General features: G+C 45.2%; 1 protein-coding gene across 1 annotated transcript; it reads left to right on the forward strand.

The window, feature by feature from the left end:
- Positions 1 to 6,158: 6,158 nt before the first annotated feature.
- LOC132592978 (olfactory receptor 4M1-like) lies at positions 6,159 to 13,352 on the forward strand. The gene is made up of 2 exons (XM_060281293.1): positions 6,159 to 7,065; positions 13,195 to 13,352. The coding sequence occupies exons 1-2, from the start codon at positions 6,159 to 6,161 to the stop codon at positions 13,350 to 13,352; spliced, it is 1,065 nt and encodes a 354-aa protein (XP_060137276.1).
- Positions 13,353 to 25,806: the final 12,454 nt, after the last annotated feature.

Below are 25,806 nucleotides of genomic sequence, written 5' to 3' on the forward strand. Positions count from 1 at the left end.
GTTTTCCTGAGCCCTTTCCCCTGGAAATTCAAGGAAAAAGCAGAAAAAATACTGCTCTCCACCTGTATTAGGAAATGTATTAAGCCATCATAGCTCCACACCTAAATTTGATATTAGTATATGTCTATCCCTGTTCTCTGTATTTTAGTTTGTTCATTCATTTATTTGTTTATATACCGTGCTTCATCTGAAGATCTCAAAGTGGTCATATTCTCTATGTTCTCTATATTCTCTCTTTTCTTGGTTCTCTATTCTCTAACCATGATAGCATAAACCTTTGCAGACTAGAGTCTATGAGGTGCATGAACAGTTATGTTGACTTGTATATATGATATGCATTGGGTGGGGCGGGTGGCCATTAGCTCAATGGCCTGAATCGAGATCATGGGTGTAGTTATATATGTATCGAAATCTCCCACTATAGGCATTAATTAGCTGATCAATGCCAGGATTTGGGGGTTGGTATCAATATTACTTTGTGGATGGTCACTCTTCATGATTTCACACACATTTAAGTTTGTAAGTCTTTGTTTCAAGTACACAATCTGTATTTCATTTGCCTGCACAATTCCACTACATGCACGCTTGCATGTACACACACACACACACACACACACACACACCACTGGGGCAATGCACCAGATTCAGCCAAAAACCTGATTTGGCCAACTTGGGCTGGTTTGTGCCCTGTCTGGATCCGGTTGAAGCAAATTACAAATCACTATAGAGCAGGTCAGGTTGCCTCAAATCAATTTGCAATGATTTGTGCTGATTTGAACAGTCTCTCAGAAAGCCAGACAGATCATTTCCAAACTGTTGCAATTATTAATTATAACACCATATATGTTTTGACAATTTTACCAGGCCTACTGCTTTTCGAAATCCATTTTTACTGCTGTTTTTAAGGAATATTTTATATCATTGTCTGTAAGCTGCTTAGGAATTTGTGTTGGGGTTTTTTAATATTCCATGAAGTGGTATATAATTCTTGCTAAGCAAATAAAATAAACAAATGCTGCTTCACTGAGCCCAAAGCTTTCTCTTTAATCCTCCTTAACAAAAGTCAGATGAAAATCCTATTGTGACTATCAGCTCATTGACACTGAGGCTCTGGGCTCTCAGGGGCTCCAGGCTGAGAGTCCGGGGCTGAGAGCTGAGTCCGGGGAAGAGCCCGCCTGTCGGTCGGAGTGCCACGGTGGGCTCTTCTGCTGCGAGTTCGGGGGCAACCGAGCTAGTTAGGAGCCAGTGAGATGCTGGAAGTAGCCGGCCAGCCAGCTCCACCCTCCTGTGCGCCTGGGACTGGGCAACCTGCAGGGGGGGGGCACCAGGCGGATCTTTGCACCCCGGCGTCGCATATGCTTAAGACAGCCCTGGGGGGATCACTATAATTTTAAGCTGAGGAAAAAGCTCAGTTGGTTAGAATACGGTGCTGATAATGCCAAGATTGCTGGTTTCATCCCTGTACAGGGTAGCTGCATTACAGGGGGCTGGACTAGATGATCCTCAGGATTCCTTCCAACTCTATAATTCTGTGATTCTAAGTTATTTATTCATGTGCAGAACATTTGTGGTATAAGAAGTTACAGGATTTCGGCATGGAAGTTTCAGGATATGCACTGAATGGAAGCAAAGTGGTGTGTTAGCCCCGAAATGTTTGCAAGCATTGAAAACAAGGTCATGTATGATCAACCCAATTGCATCAAGGGCACAAATCACCATGAATACACCATAAAAAAGATGGGCGAGGGAGGCCTAATTGGTGCTAACCTTGAGGTTTATGGCTATTTCCATAAGATGACTTAATTCAGGACACAGGGGTGGTCAAAACTAGTGTTCAATAGCACCTCATTCATGAGCAGTTTCGACAGCCTTGTATGACTATTCCCATCAGAGCTGACTCAAGGAAGTGAGCCAAACTTCATACCATGGGAAGAGAAAAACCTCGTTGTAATCTTGATTCATTTCCCTATCTCCCTACCCAAGGGGCTTCTGCCATCTCTTGCAAAGGCAGCCACAAACTTTTTTGTTTGTTTGTTTTAACAAGGTCCCTGAGTGCTGATCTGGGCTTCCCTCCAGGGCTAGCCATTGAGATAGTCTATTCTCCCATATAGGGGTTCCTCAAGTACGGAGGGCTGTACGGAGGACTGAGGTCTCTCTTTTCTCATCAAGGCACTGAATGGTAAGTCAGGAAGGCTATCTTCCAACCTACCCACATTCCCTCTTCATATTTTGTGGCTGTTGCTGTCGTTAAACGATACCTGCCAAAGTCTACCTGACAGCCAGAATATGGATGGATGACACTGTCAGTTTCAGTTTCTTTCCATTTCTCATTTGTCTAAACTTGAGCTCTGTTCTCCACATTTCTGCATTGGTCTGTGATTTATTCATTTGTTTAAATCCGGGAAATTCATCAGCATTTTAATGTGAATTTCTCCTAATATGCATCTGTTGGTATGCAACATTACCTAATATACAGATATTTGCAAAGCAATTTCCCTATTAGAGTGCATTTCTATACATCAGTGGTTTCCAATTAGTTAATTACAGAGGACCCCCTGTTTTTCAAAAGCCAAGCTATGGACCCCCTACTTCTGAAAATTTTGATAAGTCTATGGTAGTTACCTCTGCAAAGCAAATTTTTTTGAACAAAATGTGAGGTAGCCCCGAATAAGCAAAGGATTTAGGTATACAAAAAAAAAACCAGACTAGAGCTAAGCCAGGCATCCCAAAACTGGGCCCTCCAGATGTTTTGGTCTACAACCCCCATGATCCCTAGCTAACAGGACCAGTGGTCGGGGAGGATGGGAATTGTAGTCCAAAACATCTGGAAGGCCAAAGTTTGGGGGTGCCTGAGCTAAGCGATATCTGGTTTCCAACACTGTGATATATCAGCAACTAAGCATCACAATATTCTGATATATCACAATGTCTGAAATTGGAGATCAGGTGTGAGGATGAGGGAAGGAGCAGCCGCAGAGACTACAGTGGTACCTCTACTTACGAATTTTATGCGTTCCGAACACACATTTGTAAGTCAAAAAAAATTGTAAGTCGAATCCCATAGGAATGCATTGGGAGAAAAAATTCGTAAGTAGAAAAAATCCTATCTAAACCGCATCCAAGATGGCGGACGGAGCTCCATTTGTAAGTAGATGGGTGGAGGGAGGAGAGGAAGCAGAGTCACCTCCATCGCATGGTTTGAGTGGGAGGGGATGGGGATAGGGATGGGTGGTGCTTCAAGCTGTCATCAGTGGGGCAGCCAGCGGTGGCAGTCAGCAACTGCTGGCTGAGAAAAGCTGCTCCGCCTCAGTACCACGGGAAGAAGTGACTAGTGGGGTGCCACAGGGTTCTGTCTTGGGCCCAGTCTTATTCAACATCTTTATCAATGACTTGGATGATGGGCTTGAGGGCATCCTGAGCAAGTTTGCAGATGACACCAAATTGGGAGGGGTGGCTAATACCCCAGAGGACAGGATCACACTTAAAAATGACCTTAACAGATTAGACAACTGGGCCAAAGCAAACAAGATGAATTTTAACAGGGAGAAATGTAAAGTACTACACTTGGGCAAAAAAAAGAAAGGCATAAAATACAGGATGGGTGACACCTGGCTTGAGAGCAGTACATGTGAAAAGGATCTAGGAGTCTTGGTAGACCACAAACTTGACATGAGTCAGCAGTGTGATGCAGCAGCTAAAAAAGCCAATGCAATTCTGGGCTGCATCAATAGGAGTATAGCATCTAGATCTAGGGAAGTAATAATACCACTGTATTCTGCTCTGGTCAGACCTCACCTGGAGTACTGTGTCCAGTTCTGGGCACCACAGTTCAAGAAGGATACTGACAAGCTGGAACGTATCCAGAAGAGGGCAACCAAAATGGTCAAAGGCCTGGAAACAATGCCTTATGAGGAACGGCTTAGGGAGCTGGGTATGTTTAGCCTGGGGAAGAGAAGGTTAAGGAGTGATATGATAGCCATGTTCAAATATATAAAAGGATGTCATATAGAGGAGGGAGAAAGGTTGTTTTCTCCTGCTCCAGAGAAGTGGACATGGAGCAATGGATTCAAACTACAGGAAAGAAGATTCCACCTAAACATTAGGAAGAACTTCCTGACAGTAAGAGCTGTTTGGCAGTGGAATTTGCTGCCAAGGAGTGTGGTGGAGTCTCCTTCTTTGGAGGTCTTCAAGCAGAGGCTTGATAGCCATCTGTCAGAAATGCTTTGATGGTGTTTCCTGCTTGGCAGGGGGTTGGACTGGATGGCCCTTGTGGTCTCTTCCAACTCTATGATTCTATGATTCTAAGGTAGTGCCCCGGTGCCTTGAAGTGAGGGAAATCAACTGCCCTCTTCTCCGTCAGCGTGAGAAAAAGGCAACGCCTCCTAATCAGCTTCCCTGGTCTCCCTCAGCATGATAACGCTGCTCAGATCAGCAGCGTTATCAGCTGAGATATCGGCAGTGACTTGAAATCAGCTGCCCTGCTCTCTCTCGGATGAGGAGCAAAATACTGCTGCATATTGCTGAGTCAAAATCATTATCGTGGTGTGATTTCAAAACCGATTTTGGCCAATACATGGGGGGGGGGGGGACACAGCACTACAACAGACCACAACATGTTTGGTATTACCAATTACCATGCAAAAATGCCAAATATTTAGTTAGGGGGAGGCAAGGGATGGGGCTGTGGACCCCCAGGGGTCCCTGGACCCCTAATTGGGAACCACTGCTGTACATAGTTTTCACTAAGGGCTTATTCACTCTTACCTTTTGCCCTGCGCTCTCCAGGTCCACGCTTTAAAGCTCCACATCTGGCGACTCCTTTTTTCACCACAGAACTTTCCCCATGAAAACCCACTCTTTAAAGCTGAAGTGCAACAAATGCAATTCAGGTTCCCCGTAGTTTGCTGTTTGCTCCAATTCAGCGTTAAAGAGGGGGGTTTTCACAGGGAAAACTCCGGAGCAAAAGAAAAAAAGAAGAAAAGAGTGCCTGAACACAGAGCTTTAAAGCATGGTCTGTGCCTGGGAAAATGCAGAGGAATGGATAAGCCCTAAGAGATGCGATTTCTACACAGTTTAACCTAGCATGTGCATTTTTGTACACATCGCTTGGCTGGCAAGCTGCACTACAAAATTTGGAAAAGTGCAAATTTCACAGGGTGGCTATAGTTCAGATCTCATGTTGTTTTGGAGGTTCACCTTTAAACGCAAAATTGATCAAATTTCTTCCCTGTCCTGAACCAAGAAGCATGCCTCTTTTAAATCTGTTCTTTATGAAAAGCATTTCCTTTTTTCCCTTCCCAATTCTCCCAGTTTTAGAACCCAGGACCATCCAAGGAAGCGAAACATTGGAAGATGTCGGACGGACAAATCAAACTGCTTCTTTACACGGCTCATAGCTAAACTATAAAAATTTGCCCCCACAAAATTAAGCGGTGGTCCTCAACTTGGACAGCTTTAGATGACAAATAGCCCGGTTCATGGAGGATGAGGCTAGCAGTGGCTATAAGGCATGATGGTCGGATGGCTCCGACTACAAGTTTATGGGAATCACAAGTAGGGAAAGTTGCTGCTTGCCTCAGGCCCTGCTTGTGGGATTCCCACAGGCATCTGGCTGGCCCCTGTGCAAACAGGATGTTGTTGGACCAGATGTTCCCTTGGCCTGATGTAGAAGAGCTCTTCTTGTGTTCTTACATGTCATAAGATCAGCATGGGCTTTGTAAATGACTTGTTTAGCGCAGAACGTGGTGCATAGGGAGGGATGCTCAGGCTGTCGTTTCGTAATTAATAGAACCGATCGTTCCCTGAGCACATCCTCTTAGCATGAGGGGTGTTTTGCAGAGAAAAGCTGCAGGCTGATTGCGCCATGCCCACCCTACCATTCTGCCATGCCCAGTCTTTCCCCCACAATGCTGCAAATATGACTCCGTAAGGATAGAACAGATCCATAAGAGTTGTGGCCATCACTGTCTCTTGTGTGAATGATTTCCATAGTTGGATTAACAACGTGCTGTGTAAAGAAGTACTTTCTTTTCTCTGTCCTGAATCTTCCAACATTGGGCCTCATTGGAGGTCCACAGGTTCTAGTGTCAGGGGAGAAGGAGGAAACCTTTTTCTCTGTCCGCTGTCTCTGTGTCCTAATGTTATAGACTTCTGGAAGCATGCTGCAAGGGAATCATTCCATGGTGAAAGAGTTTGCTCTGCTGGGTCTCTCCCAGGCACAAGGGACCCAGTTCTTCCTGTTCTTCCTCTTCCTTCTCTTCTACTGCCTGATCCTGCCAGGGAACATCCTCATCATCATGACCATCTGCAACGACACCCGATTGGGCTCCCCCATGTACTTCTTCTTAGCCAACCTGGCATTTCTGGACATCTGCTACTGCTCTGTCACCCCTCCCAAGATGCTTGCCGATTTCTTCTCCAGCCGCAAGGCCATCTCCTACAAGGCTTGCATGGCCCAGATCTTCTTCCTCCACTTGCTGGGAGGGTCAGAGGTCTTCCTTCTCATTGCCATGGCCATTGACCGCTATGTGGCCATTTGCCACCCGTTGCATTATGCCACCATAGTAAGCAGGTCAGTCTGCAGTGCCATGGTGGTGGGATCCTGGTGCTTAGGTTTTGTCCACTCCACCATCCAAGTTTTCCTCATTGTCCCACTCCCTTTCTGTGGCCCCAACGAACTGGACAACTTCTTCTGTGACGTCACTCAGCTCGTCAAGTTGGCTTGCGCAGACACCAACGCCCTGGAGTTCTTCATGTTTGTCAATAGTGGTGTCTCCACCTTCATTAGTTTCATCCTCTTCATCATCTCCTATGTGATCCTGCTGTTCAAGGTGAGAACGGGTTCTGTCGAGGGGAAGAACAAAGCTACTTCCACGTGCATCACCCATATCATCATTGTCATCGTCATGTTTGGTCCCGCCATCTACATCTACTGTCACCCTTTCCGGGAGTTTTCTTTCGACAAGGTGGTGGCTGTATTCCACACCATGGTCTTCCCCTTGATGAACCCCATTATCTACACACTGAGGAACAAGGAGATTAAGCATGCCATAAGGAGACTGCTAAGCAAAAATGGCCCTCTGGCTTGACATGTAGATTCTAGGACAGATATCACTCCAGATGTTGTTGGACTCGGCAGCATGGCCAATTGTCATGGCTGATGGGATGTTAATAGGACAGCATCTGGAAGGCTAAAAAGCTTTCCATCTCTGCTCTAAGAGATTAGGCTTTTACCTCTGTTTGGTCAACAGAGCAGCACCTTCCATCTGCTCTTCTTCAGCCCCCAAATCCAGCAACTGATATTGAGGATGCGAACATATCTGCTGAGACCTGATGTGACTGACAGGGCATCAGTTGAGTGTATTTGCTCTGATTTGTTCTTGTACTGGGGGCTCTTGAGCTGAGAAACCAGGGGTTGAGGTCACCTTCAGGCTGTCAGTGTTTTGTGGGAGGGGTTCAAGTCAGGAATTTGGATTTTATCCATTAAAGTGGATTGGTTTAATGGTGGAGTCTAATGCAACAAATCCACCTCTTTGGGATGGCGGGGACCAGGTTTTTGCACTTAGGGAAATGCACTGAAAAGTGTGTTGGGTGAATGAATGATCAATGGGAAGGCACAAACATCAGAATGAATTCAGGATAGATGCTCACTGCTTCAATATCCTCCCCACAAACAAATCAAAGGAAATGCTTCATAAAGGTCAGGCATGGTCTGACTTCCACATAAGCATTGTGTAAGCCAACCAGGATGAATGCTCAGTAAACAGATCGTCTAGGATCTTCACTTTCTCTCTCATTCAAACACACAACTACGAGTTAGCTTCCTGTGACTTCATTATCAGAGTGGACCCATTGGAATTAATGGACCAAAGTTAGATATGCCCATTATATTCAGTAGGTTTACTCTGAGTATGTATAATGGCGTTCCAGTGACCTCTCTGAAACCATGCAACTCTCTTCCACTGGAAATTCACCAAGTGTTGGAGCAAGATCATTTTGTTTCTGAAACACACAAAGCCTTTCTTGGTCAGGTTGGTACTTCATAGCTAGCATTTGAGCTAGTATGATGCAAATTAAAATTTGGGGTTCATATTACAGTATTTTGACATTAAAAATAATGCTTTAATTCTTTTTTCTGTCTGGTTTGGCTCAGTTTTAAGTGTTGTTGCCCACTCCAAAGCTTTCAAAGCAGAATGAGCTTTTAAAAAGAAATCGGAATACAGACATTGATTACTTCATGTAATAAATATTTAGTGCACAGGGATTTCTGGCTTAAGCACAGTTCCAAGTGCCTGAAAGACCATGCAAAAATGCAACATATAACTGTGAAAGTAATGTAAATTATACCAGAAATGTAATTTCACAGCAGTTGCCTAGAACTCCAAATGTGCCATTGGAACCTAAAAGGGGTGACAACCCTCAGTTTACTGTTCTTTCGATGAGCTTTTATGTTACAACCTGCCATGGTATTGGCACCAATGAAGGGTGAAGCTACAGTATATACCTTTAAAATAAATGTTACAATACTCAACCTATCCAATCATCCAGGCCCTAGTATGTCAAAAAGAAGATTGATGGTGAACTACGGTAAAGAGCCTGCAGATGGGGAAGCAGGAAGCAGGAAAGAATATCAGCTGCCCTAGGTTCCAGAAGTGCTGGAGATTTCCACAATCACATTTGGTATGAATTGCAGTCAAGAAAGTTGTGTTAGCTCTAGGCCAGGCACCCCAAAACTTCGGCCCTCCAGATGTTTTGGACTACAATTCCCATCTTCCCTGACCACTGGTCCTGTTAGCTAGGGATCATGGGAGTTGTAGGCCAAAACATCTGGAGGGCCGCAGTTTGGGGGTGCCTGCTCTAGGCTGTCAGTATCCTTTAAGCACTGAAAAAGTGTGTGGCAAATGAATGATTAACAGGGGATGGATCTAGACACAGGGGAAAAAGCACTGTAAATAAGTCAGAAATTAGATTGTTGTTGTTTTTTTAAAAAAGAAATCTCTATGGAAAACTGTGTTTTAAAATTTCCTGCTCTCTGGCACCATCTGGTGTTGCATGTTTATAGCGCATTCAAGTAGTTGTATCTTTATTAATGTGGCTCAGTCCAGGGAGACGTTGCAAGAAAATCAGCCAGAATGTCAATTGCTGCTTTCAATGCAGAAAGGTACCCAAAAGTGCCATAGCTACAAGGACGTCAGTGTGGTCAGGTGCAGGGATGGGGGAATTTATTTTGGCCCTGGAGCCACATTTGCATCTACCAAATCTTCCAAGGGCCAGTGGTGGACCTGCGGCAAAAGCGGGCAGAGTAGTGAATGGAAATTTCACATTTGTACAGGTGACCTGTTTCTACATACACCCTTCTCCAGCCCCCAGCATGAGGCATTAGCAGAGTTCATGGCCACATTCCAGCTGAACAAAATCGAGAAGCAAAGCTACAGGGAACCAGGCAGAGGGCCTCCTTGATAGTGGCACCCGCCCTGTGGAACGCCCTCCCACCAGATGTCAAAGAGAAAAACAACTACCAGACTTTTAGAAGACATCTGAAGGCAGCCCTGTTTAGGGAAGCTTTTAATATTTAATAGATTATTGCATTTTAATGTTCTGTTCTGTTGAAAGCTGCCCAGAGTGGCTGGGGAAACTCAGCCAGATGGGCGGGGTATAAATAATAAATTATTATTATTATCATCATCATTATCATCATCATCATCAATCATGTACAATTTTCAAGGGCATGGATGCATGTCACAGAAACTTTTTCTTGAGCAGGTAAGCCAAGCAACATACCCCTAGGGCGGACAAAACTAAATGAAGAGCACCTTTCATTCACTCTCCTATATCCCCCCCCCCATTTTACCCCCAGGATACAGCTCCATCACATGCAAACATCAGCTACTAACTTTTTAACAAGTTCCCTGGTCACTGGACTGGGCTTGATTCCAGAGTAAGCTCTGAACAGGTCCAATCATCATCAATTTTCCTTATTAGGCCACGTGGGATTTTAGGGTCGCAGCACTTGGAAAACACAGAATTGCAAGAATTTTTTTCCTGTGAACAAACTTGTAAAACCAAATAAAACTTTATGGAAAAATATGAATAAATAAAAGTGAATCTACCAGATTCACCTTCAGAAGCAATATGGTAACCGAAACACAGCCATCCTTCGAAATTCACACTTCTCTGAACTTTCGCAATGCAGTTCTTTGACAGACCAGGTTTTCCAAAAATGCATACACCAGGGTAAATAATCCCTACTAATGAATACACGAGTGAAATATGTTAGGAAAATTTGCTTGCAAAAATGTGTTCTTTAGTCAAAACTACATATGGAAGTGTGTTCATTATGAGAAATTTGCACCAAAATGCTCGTGAATTTTCATGAGGATTCCCCCCTCCCCCCCCACTGATCTGCAGGACTGACACTTTTACAGGCACCCCTTAATACTCATTCTGCATTTGTAAGAAATAAAACTCTCAGTGGTCATGAAGAAAGTGTATGTATGTTTGAGAAAATTGCAATAAAAATGGGTATATTCAGGGGGGGGGGAATTGCACCTAGATGTTTCATGCATTTTCATGAGGATATGTGTTATAACAACAAATAACAAACTTATGTGGAAATGAGGAGAAATGAATTTAAGATGGGAAACTGAAATTGATATATTTGCCTGCCCTTAATGGAGCAAACAGCCTTCTCAATCTTCCTTCCAAGCAGGCAAAAATCATTTTCGGGAGTCCAAGGACACTTAACAGCTAGGGAGAAACATTCAGGGTGCAATGCTGAGGGGAGCAGCGAGGTGTTTGGCCTGGGGAGAGTTCTGAGGGCCAGATGGACAGGGCTGGAGGGCCATATTCAGTGCTCATGCCTCAGTTCCTCACCTCTGGTTCAAAATGTTGGAAGGAAGGAGAGATTCCAACAAAGGAAGATTGGCTTTTGAAAACGATGGAGTATGCAGAACTGGCAAGATTAACAGCAAAGATTAGAGACCAAAATGATGAAAAGTTCCTTGAGGACTGGAGACTTTTAATTGAGACTTTTTACTATAGCGAGATGAAAACAGGAGCAGTACTTGGAATATTAACAGAGTCAATTACTGAATAAAGATCAATAGGTTAACATGGCTGTATTGGATATTATATGTGAAATATACAGCATTTAAGGGTAAATATAAAAACCATGGAAGGGGGGATGGGAAGTCAATGAATAAAGTAATTTATGGTCCAGGCTGAAATCTGTAAAGTTTTTTTTGTGAGAAATCAATAAATAATATTTTTATTTTAAAAATGTCACCAAATACTGAGCAAGAATATCTTTGCACTTAACAATCCAGTCCTAAGGACTATTTAAAAAAGACAGACAGAAACTTGTTTTAAAGTCCATTTGAAGTCCCCTGGGACTCGTGTTCTGTAGATTTCTGAGCAGAAACCTTAGCAGAAAAAGAAATGGAGAGACTGTTGCTTGGGATAAGGAGGCTGTGATACAGGAATTCATCAAATATGACTGACATTGCCAAATTTCTGTTTTGAAGCAAAGCGAAGCCAACAGAAAGGCTTCAGGATTCGAAACAGTCTCGACACAAATTGATCTTGATCTCTGCAATATTTCAAAGGCGCAGGGATCGATTCGCAGTTGGTATAAAAAGATACATTAGCAACCATTATGGTAACAACAGCAATAGTAGCGAAATTGGGGGGGGGGAGATATAAGCAGCAATGGCATCTTATGGACACCAGAGGGCAGCAAAATTCAGACTTTTAGACATTAACATTGCATGCTGAATGTTCAGAAAACTTTCCTGGTTCATAAACACACAGCGCTCCACCATGGGAGAAGCCAGGATTTTTGTTGGGGAGGGGCCAGACTTTTGTTAGAGGGCAGAACCAACGTGATTGGTTAGTTAGTTATTTCTATTGTTCTGATTCATGGGGGGGGGCAACTGCCCCCACTGCCCACCCCCCTCATGAGCTACCCCTCCACATTTATGCATTTACATGCATGTTTATTTTATTCAGGCTACTAACTGTGATTTATGTAAGTTAGTGAGCAGTGCCTGGCACTGGCCAAGTATTTTTAGATATTAAAAAAAATATCGTGGATTTTTTTTTTTAAAAAAATGGATAGTGTAATTTGTGCGTCACCAAAAACTGGGCAACATCACACCAGAGTCACATTTGGGTCTGCCATCTTGATTCAAAATGGTGCCTGTCTTCCAAACATCAATGAAGACCCCACCCCACCCCAATGTTGGGAACCGATGGCAATGATATCTCGAGAGGTGGCTAAACTGGTGCCAAAAAAGGGGGCGAAGTCATGCCCAGGTTATGTATTTTTCCCCTGCCATCTTGAATCAAAATAACACCCGGTCTCCAAACACCAATGGAGAACTCCAACAAAAGGACTGTCATGCCAAAGTTGGTGACAGGATCTCGAGAGGTGGCTGGACCTACACCAGAAAACAGGCAAAGTCATGGCAAAGTTTTGTTTCAGTCCGACATCAAAATAGTGGAACCTGAGGAGCTCTTGTGCCGAGTTTAGTGACAGTATCTTGAGACAAAATGGGCAAACCATTTCCCAACAAATATAATACAATTTTAAGGTCTTTTGTGAAAATAGGCTGTTGGAAGAGACTACAGAAGCTTTGATGCAGTTGAGATATGCTGCGCTTGAACAGCACATTTCATAGAATCATAGAATCTATAGAGTTGGAAGAGACCCCAAGGGCCATCCAGTCCAACCCCCTGCCAAGCAGGAAACACCATCAAAGCATTCTTGACAGATGGCTGTCAAGCCTCTGCTTAAAGACCTCCAAAGAAGGAGACTCCACCACACTCCTTGGTAGCAAATTCCACTGCCGAACAGCTCTTACTGTCAGGAAGTTCTTCCTAATGTTTAGGTGGAATCTTCTTTCTTGTAGTTTGAATCCATTGCTCCGTGTCCGCTTCTCTGGAGCAGCAGAAAACAACCTTTCTCCCTCCTCTAGATGACATCCTTTTATATATTTGACATGGCTATCATATCACCCCTTAACCTTCTCTTCTCCAGGCTAAACATACCCAGCTCCCTAAGCCATTCCTCATAAGGCATCGTTTCCAGGCCTTTGACCATTTCAAGTATCCAAAGTGCTTCATATACTTCATTTGAAGCCATCATTGCAACTGACTGGCGTTATGAGCCCCCGTATTGCATTCTGGTGTTCCCAGCGAGAGGTCACCTCTCCTGTGAGGAAAAAAAAATCGTTTTTGCAAGCCACCTAAGATTTTCAAGAGTTTGTCTGCATGCCAATGACAAATATCTGCAGGGCTGTCGCTTGGAAGATGGAGCAAGCTTTTTCCCTCCTCCTCTGGTGGGTAGGACCTGAGCCAATGGCTTCAATTTCCAGGAAAGGAGATTCTGACTAAACATCAGGAAGAACGTTCTGACAGTAAGAGCTGTTCAACAGTGGAACGGTCTCCCTCGGGAGGTTGTGAACTCTGCTTCCTTGGAGGTTTTCAAGCAGAGGTTGAATGACCATCTGTCATGGACACTTCAGTTGAGATTCCTGCATTGCAGGGGGTTGGACTAGATGACCCTCGGAGTCCCTTCCAACTCTACAGTTCTATGATGCTATGACTCTAGAACTCCTAAACAGCAGAAGTATATGGGGACAGACGTGAGTGAAATTCCTAAAGATCTTCTGAAGCGTGATATTGCCGTAGAAAGATCTGCAATATTGCTACATTTAAATGCATCATCTGCCTCACCCAAATACATATATGTAAAATCAGTGCTTTTTTTCTAAAAAGAAAAAATTGGGGTACTCTCATTTTGACTCAAGAAAATCACCATTTTATAGTTCAAATCAGGGGGGAAATAAATACTGTAAATGGACAACAGTACAAAGATTCAAAAAATGTATAGGGGTATGCGTACCCCTGCATCCCCCCCCAGACAAAAAGCATTGTGTAAAACCATAGAATTGTAGCGTTGGAAAGGACCCAAATGGTCATCTAGTCCAACCCCTGGCAAATCTCATTCCTCTTGAAACCGTAAATTTGTGGAACAGGACTCAATTTGCTGGCTCAGTCCAGAGGCCCCTCAAGTCCGCCATACTAGTACCCAGGCAGGTGTCTTCAGAAAACTCATGTGTCCTCAGCCACTAGCATTCTGTGGTACACTGCTTCTGAACATGGAGGGACCACTTTGTTATAATGGTTAATAATAATGGAAAGTCTCCACCCCCTTCCTCGAAGCCCCACCCCTTCCTTGTGGTTGGTGGTGCCTGTTAAGACTGGTAGGGCAGAAGGAAGGGAGACCAGCAGTACGTAGATGCAGCCAACCAATGGCGGGCAGAGCCACCTCCTGATTGGTTGTAAGGAAGAAGGCAGGCCAACAGGGTCTGAGGTTGGTGGGGCAGTCCGCCACTCACCTTTATGGGGCAACTTCCACCACTCAAAGCACCCTAAACATTTCTTGGTGGCTGTCAGAACTGCCTGGACCTTGAAAGACATGGATAGATTCGTGCCAAATGCACAGGACGGGTATTCTTCAAGGGTTCCCTGGCTCCAGCCTCCACCTGAGGGCAGCCAAGGTGATTCCCTCAGCTGTAACCCAAGCTGTGGGGTGATCGTGCTCACCTCGGCCCGGGCTGCAAGCAGTCCCCAGCCTCAGCACTCTGTTCATCGGAGTAACCAGCAAAGCCAAAGATAGATCTGGTGGGGGTCAAAGAAGGACAAGTGGAGAGGAAAACCAGGAGACTGGACTGCTCCCAGCCGGGCCCTGGATTCTTCTGAGGCCCAGAGCCAGGAATAAATATGACACTGACTGCTGACATCTTCTATCAGATGCCTTTCAGAGAGAGAGAGAGAGAGAGAGAGAGAGAGGCTGCATAGCACACTATGCAGTTAAAGCACATCCCCCCCCTAAGAATCCTGGGAACTGCAGTGTGTTAATTCACAAGTCATAAAATCATAGAGTTGGAAGGGGTTCCCCAAGGGTCATCTAGTCCAACCCACTGCACTGCAGGAACCACAACGAAAGAATGCTTATCCATCGAAGTGTGGCGCAATGAATAAAGGTGGGTTGTTGTTGGTTTTCTTAGTATGAGGGAACCCAGGCACCAGTGCCCACCCCCTTCCTTATCTATTTGCTTACTTTATTTTATCCAAACCTTCCTCCAAAGAGATTAGGGTTTCCTCCATTTGCATTCCGTCTTCACAACAGCCCTGAGGGGTAGGTTTGGTTGGGGGGGCCAAGTAACCAGCCTAGGACTATAGCTGAGGGGGAGATGTGAGCCTGAGTCCAAAGGTGCTTCCAGACTGTCGCCATTTTCACGTGTGATTCAGGTTGCGCTGTTAGAGCCAATTACCTCAGTTTCCCCACTGGCAATATATGTATCCACCACAGTGAATCTTACTGGGATAAACCGGCTGACGTGAAGGGTTGAAGATAAGGACGACTTGCACCTTAGTCCTGGATATCACCCAGCAGGAAAAACCGGTCGGTCTGGTCAGTAGGAGCCAAAGTCCAACTGTGGAGTCATTTTCTTGCCCTGCCATTCCTCCGCCCTTGGTGCTTGCTTCCAAACCCGAGGCTTAGGCTTGGAACCTGTCAAGAACCCTTGCTTTTATGCTAAGCGCTCCACGTTTCCAGAATTTCCCCCTTACGTTTTGAGGTTCTCTGTATAGCATTTGTTTAGAAAGCTGCTTTTCCTGTTCGAGGGAAGACATCTGACATATCGAGGCTATTAGTTGGACACTAGTTTTTAAATTACCGGCAATTTATATCTGTGGGGTGATGTGTTGCACGTGCCGTACATTGCTTTTTTAAAAAAAAAAATAGGACACGCTTATGTCCCTTGAGCCTCTGGGGACAGAGTATTGTGGAAGCTGAGTTGAGGGAAGGAGATTTTATTTATGATACTGAACCCTGTGACTAGGCAAAAGGAATGTGGCTTCAGTGAGGAATGAGGAAGGCCAGGATTCCTGGTTTCTCTGCTATTTACCTCTCCAAAGTACCACACAGCACAGTTTCTACCATGTTTCTGTGGTAAGGGGGGGGGGGGATCCAGCCTCAATATTTGGCAGCCACCAAGATGAGGAAGGCTGTGGAAGACCATTCTGGCAAGGTATCACATACAGAGGTCCTTGGGCGCTTGTGGCATACGCTGTTAAAAGCTTTGCAAAGTCATCATATCTCACCAGTAGCTTGGCCTATATCTCAACATAAAAAAAGAAGTGCTGCACCAACAAGTACAAAATAACCCCTCTGCAGTGCCACAAATCCAACTCAATGGTGTAACGTTGGGAAATGTCGATCACTTCTCCTACCTGGGTAGTTACACAAGGGCCGACATTGATGCTGAAATTGAATTGTTTCTAAATCAGTGTTTCCCCCAACCTCTAGTCATATATGTTGTTGGACTACAACAACTCCCATTCTCCCTGACCACTGGGCAAAGCTGTCTGGGGTGATGGGATTAGTAGTTAATCTGGGGACCCAGAGTTGCACAACGCTGCTCTAATTCATCTGTTCATCAGGCTGAACAAACCCAATTCACAAGTCAACACTTAAGTTCCTTTGCTATTTCTGAACACGTTCCAGTTTGCTAACATCCTTCTTAAATGATGGTGTCCACATCTAGACGCAGGACTCCATGTGAGGTCTGACCAAAACAGGATGGAGCAGCCCCATTACTTCTTGTGGGCCCGATACTTCCGCTGATGCATCCTGGAACTGCATTGGCCGCCTTCTTCTTTTTGGCAAACACATCACACAGTTGAGTCACGTTGCTTGAGCTTGTGGTCTGCTAAAACTCCTCAGGTCCTGTTCACGTGCACGGCTGCCAAGTCAGACTTCACCAATCTTGTACTCTGTGCCTCCAGTTCTTCCTGCCTAAATGCAGGAATTCATATTTATCTCTGCTGAAATTCAGGGTGGGGGTGGGAGGGGAGGGGAGGGGAGGGGTGTTTTTACTCTTGTCGCAGCTCCTCATGGTGTCTGGGTCATCTCAAATCCTATTTATGTCACGGGAACCCAGGAGCATATCTAACCGGGGCGTTTACATGACGTTACTCATGCCCATTTATTTTAATGGGTCTGTTCTGAGTATGAGTATGCTGGATCCATAATAACTGATCTCCAGGGTTTCAGGACACTGAGATTCAGCGCCGAGGGCCTTCTGGAGGTTTCCTCACTGCAAGAAGCAAAGCTACAGGGAACCAGGCAGAGGGCCTTCTCGGTAGTGGCGCCCACCCTGTGGAACGCCCTCCCATCGGAGGTCAAGGAGATAAACAACTACCTGATATTTAGAAAACACCTAAAGGCCGCCCTGTTTAGGGAAGTTTTTAATCTGTGATATTTTTATGTATTTTGGTATTTGTTGGAAGCCGCCCAGAGTGGCCGGGGAAACCCAGCCAGATGGGTGGGGTATAAATAATTAATAATAATAATAATAATCAGGCAGGAAGTATTTCTCAGCCCTACCTGGAAACAGTCCAGGTATAGAACCTAACAAACAAACCCCTGTGTTGCAAACAATTATCAGTAATATCCAAGGCAACACGATGACCAAGTACAAAGATAAATGTCAATTATCAACTCTTTATGAAATCTATACAGAACAGTAAACGAAATTAATATTATAAAATATGGACTCTAAGTACAGTGGTACCTCAGTTTGCGACCACAATCCGTTCTGCCGAGGCATTTGCTCGCCGAAGGCACACTTCTGGGTGTGCACGAAGCACCAATAGAGCACTTCTGCGCGCACACACACTGCGCAGATCGCTTCTGTGCATGCGCGAGCTGCACAGATTGCTTCTGCGCATCTGACGCCGCGGAACCTTGATGCTCGCCGAAGCATTCGTAAACGGAGGTGGTCATAAACTGAGGTTCCGCTGTAGATTCTCTTCAAAACATAGAAGCAAATGAACATAAATCTTATAAGTCCCTGAAAGTCTCTGTAGGCTATGCAAGTCTTTGAATGAAGCAATATATCAGATTTTTATCTGGTGAAAACAAGCTGCAAAGCTTTGTTTTATGGCGTCCAACACTGCCAAAGTGGGCTGCAAACAGTAGTTGTGAACAGTGATTCCGGATAGTGCACACTCTTTCGTGAAATTCTTCTTCAGCACATCAGAAAGATATAGAAATTAACCCATCTATTATGCGAATGGATATGTATGCAAAAATCAATTGCTATGGAGCAGTGGTCATAAAATTATGTTGTCACAGCCATTTTACTACTACTACTACTACTACTACTACTACTACTACTACTACTATTCCATCCCAGTTTGGTGGCACCTGTAGGCTTGATGAGGTAAAGGTAAAGGGACCCCTGACCATTAGGTCCAGTCGTGACCGACTCTGGGGTTGCGCGCTCATCTCGCATTATTGGCCGAGGGAGCCGGCGTACATCTTCCAGGTCATGTGGCCAGCATGACTAAGCCGCTTCTGGCAAACCAGAGCAGCACATGGAAACGCCGTTTACCTTCCCGCTGTAACGGTTCCTATTTATCTACATGCATTTTGACGTGCTTTCGAACTGCTAGGTTGGCAGGAGCTGGGACCGAGCAATGGGAGCTCACCCCGTCACAGGGATTCGAACCGCCGACCTTCTGATCAGCAAGCCCTAGGCTCAGTGGTTTGGCCCACAGCGCCACCTGGGTCCCACAGGCTTGATGAACTTCCCCTCTAATCCTCTGCCCAAGTCATTTCAGCACCTGCTAAAAGCATTCCTAAAAGCCTACACAGATTGCTTAGAAAGTTAGAGCAATTTTAACCCTCTTTTGTATTTTAATTTTCGAACGTTTTAAAATTGGGTTGTACATTTTTCTTGATTTTTACTGTTTTGAGGTTTGTTTGTTTTTGCAGTCTATAAATTTTATGAAATAATTAAATTCCAGGGTTCTATCTCAGGTGTCCCATAATCTGGTAGCAGATGATATGAAAGACAAACAGGACCTTAGGCCCCATCTGTACTACAGATTTAAAGCAGTATCATCCCACTTTAATCAGTCATGGCTTCCCCCCCCCCAAAGTATCCTGGGAGCTGTACTTTGCTGAGGGTGCTAAGAGTTGTTAGGAGGTCCTCTATTCCCCTCACAGAGCTACAATTCCTTAACAATCAATCTCTCATTCCAGAGAACGCTGCAATTCAATCAGCACTCACCACCTGAGTTTGCTATGGCAGAAGAAGTAACAGTAAAAGGGAGGGTTTTCCAGATCCTCCAAGTGTCCCTATTTTCCAGGGACATCCCTGATTTAGAGAAGACGTCCCAGTTTCTGATTTGATCCCGGAATGTCCCACTTTTCCTTAGGACATAGCTGTCAGCCTTCCCTTTTTTTGCTGGAAATTCCCTTATTCCAGCACCGTTTCCCGCTGCTATCCTGGATTGTTAGATATACAGTAGACTGTCCCCGGGACAGGTGAGGTTGCTGCTGATCCCTTATTTTCAAATCCGAAAGTTGACAGCTATGCCTTAGGATGTCCCTATTCTCATTGGAGAAATCTTGGAGGGTAGGGAGTTATCCGACCCCCAAGCCATCTGAAGGCAATCCTTGGGTTACAAATGCCTCAGGTTACAGACGCTTCAGGTTCCAGACTCCGCTAACCCAGAAATAGTACCTTGGTTTAAGAACTTTGCTTCAGGATGAGAACAGAAATCGTGCGGCGGCAGTGGGAGGCCCCATTAGCTAAAGTGTTACCTAAGGTTAAGAACAGTTTCAGGTTAAGAACGGACCCCCAGAACGAATTAAGTTCTTATCCTGAGGTACCACTTTATAGGGAAGGGGTTTTTTTATGTTTAATGTTTTATTGTGTTTTTATATATGTTAGAAGCTGCCTAGAATGGCTGGGGCAACCCAGAAAGATGTGTGGGGTATAAATAGCAAAATTATCATCATGGAGTGGGACGTCACTATTTTCATCAGAGAAATACAATATTAGGAACGGGGTGAGGGGCTGCCGGTTCTGCAGGCAGGCAAGGGGTAACATAACTGGGCTCCTGAGGCTCAAAGCACGCTTCCCCACAGGGGAGCCACAGAAAGAATGTAGTTGGTCAAAGGAGCCATGGACTCAAAAAGGTCGAAAACCTCTGGCTTAGACTGAACTGCGTTGCATTTTTGTTTGGTCCTTGTTACTGGCTGTTTTGCTTTGCTTTTTAAAGACTTATTTATTAGCGCTTCCTCCAGGAACCTCAAAGTGGTTTCCCATCAGCCTCTGGCACTTACCAGCCTGTGGCTCCTCTAAGTGTTAACGCGTCAGCGGCATCGCATCCCCTCAGACCGTTCCCTCAGCGGCCCCTTTTTACTGTTTTATTGATTGTACTACGCTCTCAGATCTGCAGGAGCAATGCATTATTATGGTGCCTTATGGCCTGGAGCCTGGGACAATATATTTCTCAGATCGTCATATGGAAGATGTGATCTACATATGCAGCAGATTCTGCATGTGAGGCCTGCTGGATCAGGCCCAAGCCCTACCTAGTCCAACATCTTGTTCTCACAGTGGCCAACCTGATGCCTATCGGAAGCGGGATCCATGGCCGTCTTAAGCGTATCTGGCGCCCTGGCGCCGTGGTTCGAAGATCCCTCTGGCACCCGCCCCGTTTTCCAGCGCAGCTGGCAGGTGGGCGCAGCGCGGCCGCCGCAGGCACAGCCATGCGGCGCCCCCCTGGCAACCCGGCGCCCTGCCGCCACCCAGCCTTGCCTTAGAGCCGGCTGTGATGGATCCCCCACCTCACTGCTTTAACCTCAGAGGCTCTCCCTGTGCTTCTCCACAAACAGGAGAGAAAAAAAAAACCTCCAGAGTCCAAATTGGACTTGTCTCCAGAGTACCTCAGGCTCTGCGTTCGAAACCTATGGCCACCAGTAGGGTCTCCCTCCCTGGGATCCCTACTGCTACAGTGTGCCTCTCCCTTAGGCAACTATGTGGCTCCTTCGGCTTCGCTAACCAGCCCTTTGTATGACAGGAGAAACAGCAAACAGTTTCCTCTTCCCCAGGAAAGCTTTGTTCTCCCCTCTTTGTCACACCTCTGAAGGTACTGAGACACTGCCGAGTCAGTGAACGTTTAAGCACAATTAACTTTATTATTTAACTTATAAACATGAGTTTCTTTGGTTCTTAAAAGCACATATCTTCTTTTTATTTAACACAGCTTTCTTCATACAGCTCCTGCATCCCTCTTTAACACTCTACTCTCTACCAACTCCCTAACTCCCAACTGCCAACTGCCTAACCACCTCTCCCTCGCTCCCACAACCCTCTCTCTCAGAATTAACTCCCTCCCATTCCTTTTAAAACCCTGGCAGTCCCGCCCCTCAGGAATGGAATGCGTCATTTATCCAGGAGGTTGGGGTTTAACTCTCTGCACCCTGGAGTTCTTTTGCCCACCAGGCCAATCCGTCACATTTTCTCCCCTCCCCCGAAAACCCTTGCGCAGGCATACTCAAAAATATCAGAGTAATGCCGAAGCAGGGAGATAGAGTCGGGAATTCCCTGGCTTCCCTTCCCCCCAGGTGCGCTGTTTACACAAACCTATGTTGCAACTCTCAATTCCCCTGCTAAACCTACACCTATACCTGCAGTTAACCTAGACTTCAGATATGCACATTTACATATGCACTATCCACTTTAACATTTCAAAAGAAATAGAATGCATTTACCCAATAATACCCACCAATGTATATATAGTGTAAAGTTAAACCTTTCCTTCTATTCAAAAATCAGGATATTTCCTAAAAATTATACACTAAACATTTATGTGTCCCAAGCAAAACAGAAATGATACCATACCATCAAAAACATTTTCAAAATTCTAGCACCATTGAAATACACTGCTGTCCTAAAGAAGAACCAAGTTGTCACCTTCAACCAAAATTATAATAAATTCTTCTCAAACGATGAAGGCACTCGTTCTCAGCAATTCTTCCTGCGGCACCTAATAAATAAAAAGAAACCGTCCTCCCACCAGTCAATATTGACCCTTGAAGGAATCAGTCTCAATAAGAAGTGCATAAGAATGTCTTTAGCTGCATTAGTCAGTGGGACTCCTGACGTCTTTGCATTGGAAGAAAACTGTTGCCTTTAACACGCCCTTTTTCCTCCTCCTGCCGCATCGCTTTTCCTTCTTTGCGCTGCACCGGCCATGCGTTGAGCAGATCTTCTGCCTCGCACTGGCAACTCTGCAGACAGTTTCAGATGGTACTGGAACATGCCTCTCGGTGCAATAGTCCGGCGCAAGCCAATCTCAAGCCGCTTCCGCTTTCGGGCAATCATCTTCCTGTGGGCCTCGCGCTGTTTCCGACTCCTCGCTGGAACATACTCAGCCTCAGCAGGATCACAAGATGACGAATGATGAGCATGTTTGCACATTCGAGCTGCTCCTTTGCCACACACGGGATTCCCGTTCATCATCAGGTATACAACCCCTGATGTCGAACATGGCTGTGCCCTGTGCTCTCTGCTTACAGCTTGCCTCTTAGTCTCTGGCACATAGCGATGCATCTCCAATATGCTAGATATAATCACTGGATATGCCACGCTCTCTTCCATCTTCCCTTCAGGCAGTAATAGTTGTAAAAGTGTACTAGTTTGCTGTCCATTAGCCAACTCAGAAGGGCTATATTCGCTTTCCTGACTAATTAAGTCAAAACTCAACACAAAAGGTTGACACCACTCATCCACACTGTACTGTTGGTGGTAAGGGTAAGGTGTTACAGACGAGGCTGCCGTTCCCTCCTTCTTTTTACCAAGCTCCTCGGCTTGCAGAGAGTTATTTGCAGTCTCTAAACAGCTAACTCCGCCAAGTGGCAACACCTTCATACCCAAGTCGGCTATGAGCTCCTTAGGTAAGCTCTGTCTTGTTAAATCATTTCCATTGACTTTGAACACAGTCTTATCTCTGTTCTCCCTCAGAGGAATCTCCTCTGGTAATCCTAGGGCTCTGTCCCCGAGGTCTAAAATAAAACTGTTCTCACTTTTAGAACCTCTGGTGTCTTTGTTTATAGCAGTCCAGTAAATTTGGTTTTGGACTCTCTCTCTCTCTTTGCTCATTTCAAAATGTGCTGTTGTGGGGGCATCGTGTGCCAATTGCAGCTCTTGCAGACTGGTCTTCTTTGGCAACACTGATTGCTCTTTGCTTTCCCACTCCGCTGCAGTTTTGCCTATCTCAGATTTACTAATTAGTGGTTCCTCCTTTATACAAGAAACCCTGGGCCTTTCTACTGACACCACTGTGCCGTACTGCCCTTTAGCTTCTTCACACAGTCCCTTTAGAGTTTCATCCTCCCTCTGTTCTGCTAGGAACTGGGCCCTGTTGGCAGTTATGGTGGTTACAACTGACATTCTCCCCAACATTCCGTTCCCCTCAGGATCGGCTTGGGCTTCTGGTATGGCAGTTAATGGATTCCCTTTTGCTGAGGTTTGGGCTCTAGTGATAACTTGAACCTTAAATTCAGGCTTGATTACATCATTGCCTATCAGAAAAGGTGTATCAATGTTATCCCAGACGCCCACTTTCCATTTTCTCCTCACGCCATTATAAACAATATCCACTTCTGCTACCGGAACCTCGAACTCAGGACCCCATATTCCCTTCAGACTAAAAGTTTGGTCTTTAAGGTACTGATCCTGTGTCACACAGTGTGATCTAACAAGACTCACTTCTGCGCCTGTGTCACGTAAACCCAAATATTCTTGATTATTTAAAATCACTGGCTCCATAAAGTCTTTATTAATCCCCTGATCAGCTCTCCAGACCTGCCTTATGTTAGCCACAGTCTCTGAGGCACTGACAGTTGATTCTGGGTTACTTTCCTGAGGTGATTTTTTTACCTCAGCTTGGGTTAGCAACTTTACTGACTTGGTAGCCGTGTTGGCATTTCGTTTTTTTGCTAATTGCGGGCATCTTGATCTTATGTGACCTTCTAATCCACAAAAATAGCAAGATATTTTTCTGACTACTGGAGTGTCTGCTTTGTCAGGAGCCCTGTCTGCTTTCTTCCCTTTTTCATAAGGCTTCATCTGCCTGTTCTTTGGCCACTGCCTTGGAATCAGCATTTCAGGACAATCTCCTTCAATCTCATCTAATATTAAAGCCATTTTGGCCACATCCATCAGCCTTTTGTCTTTAATAAACCAGCGTAGATTCATAGGGATGTGTTTATAAAACTGCTCCACACAAACTAGCTGTTTTAATTCTTGGAAGCTTGACACCCCGCTCCCCTGAATCCACCTGTCCAGCAAACGATCTAGCTTGCTTGCCAGCTGAGAAAATGTCTCTTTGGGACCTCTTTTTAGTTCTCTAAAGGCTTTTCGGCTTTGATCAGCAGTTAGCCCACAGCGTACTCTCACCCGCTGCTTAAATATCTCATAACTGGATAGTTCAGTATCCCTTAAGTCTGAGTATATTTCACTCAATATGCCACATATTTGAGGCCTCAGATACATCATCCAGTCCGCCTCAGCTATTTTTAATTCCTGACAAATGCGTTCGAAACTGAATAGAAAGCTTTCGGCATCATCCCCATTTACATATTTTGGGAACCTTTTGAGGTTTGCTGAGGTAACCTCCACATTTTCTCTATTTGGAGCTACCTCTCCTCTTAATTGAATCTCTTCCAAACGCATTCTCCCCAGCTGTATCTCTTTTTCCATTTGCAACCTCTGCATTCTCTCCTCAGCCGCTATCTTTTCCCTTTCGCTTTCAATTCTAGCCTTCTCCTTTTCACTTTCAATTCGAGCCATTTCAATTTTTAGTCTCATCATCTCTAATTCAGAAATTGGGCTCCCCTCAGCCCCTTCTGTCCTCTCATCCCCTTTAGCCTCTCTTGCTTTTCTTAAATGTGCCATTTTCCTTCTCTGGAAAATATCGTTTTAAAACTCCCACAAACTTCAACTATGGTTGTGGATTCAGATCACGACGCTGCCACCAAAAATGTGATGGATCCCCCACCTCACTGCTTTAACCTCAGAGGCTCTCCCTGTGCTTCTCTACAAACAGGAGAGAAAAAAACAAAACCTCCAGAGTCCAAATTGGACTTGTCTCCAGAGTACCTCAGGCTCTGCGTTCGAAACCTATGGCCACCAGTAGGGTCTCCCTCCCTGGGATCCCTACTGCTACAGTGTGCCTCTCCCTTAGGCAACTATGTGGCTCCTTCGGCTTCGGCAACCAGCCCTTTGTATGACAGGAGAAACAGCAAACAGTTTCCTCTTCCCCAGGAAAGCTTTGTTCTCCCCTCTTTGTCACACCTCTGAAGGTACTGAGACACTGCCGAGTCAGTGAACGTTTAAGCACAATTAACTTTATTATTTAACTTATAAATATGAGTTTCTTTGGTTCTTAAAAGCACATATCTTCTTTTTATTTAACACAGCTTTCTTCATACAGCTCCTGCATCCCTCTTTAACACTCTACTCTCTACCAACTCCCTAACTCCCAACTGCCAACTGCCTAACCACCTCTCCCTCGCTCCCACAACCCTCTCTCTCAGAATTAACTCCCTCCCATTCCTTTTAAAACCCTGGCAGTCCCGCCCCTCAGGAATGGAATGCGTCATTTATCCAGGAGGTTGGGGTTTAACTCTCTGCACCCTGGAGTTCTTTTGCCCACCAGGCCAATCCGTCACACCGGCCCTGGCGGGATCACAGCAGCACTCTCCTCACCTGTGATTCCTGGCAACTGGTATTCAGCAGCAGGCTGGCAAAGAAGGGCATAGCTATTGTGACTAGTAGCCATGTTTTCAAAAGGAGAGAGATAGAGAATATTTGGGGTCATTTTTGGAAATCACACTCCTTTGCCCTGAAAGTGAGTAAAGAAGGTTGTGGGCAC

This window comes from Zootoca vivipara, chromosome 13 (genome assembly GCF_963506605.1).
Source record: "Zootoca vivipara chromosome 13, rZooViv1.1, whole genome shotgun sequence".
Lineage (NCBI taxonomy): Eukaryota > Metazoa > Chordata > Lepidosauria > Squamata > Lacertidae > Zootoca > Zootoca vivipara.

Coding starts and splice junctions, on each gene's coding strand:
- LOC132592978 (XM_060281293.1), top strand. CDS start 6,159: ATGCTGCAAGGGAATCATTCCATGGTGAAAGAGTTTGCTCTGCTGGGT. Junction 7,066..13,194: donor TGCCATAAGGAGACTGCTAA/GCAAAAATGGCC, acceptor TGGTGTTCCCAG/CGAGAGGTCACCTCTCCTGT.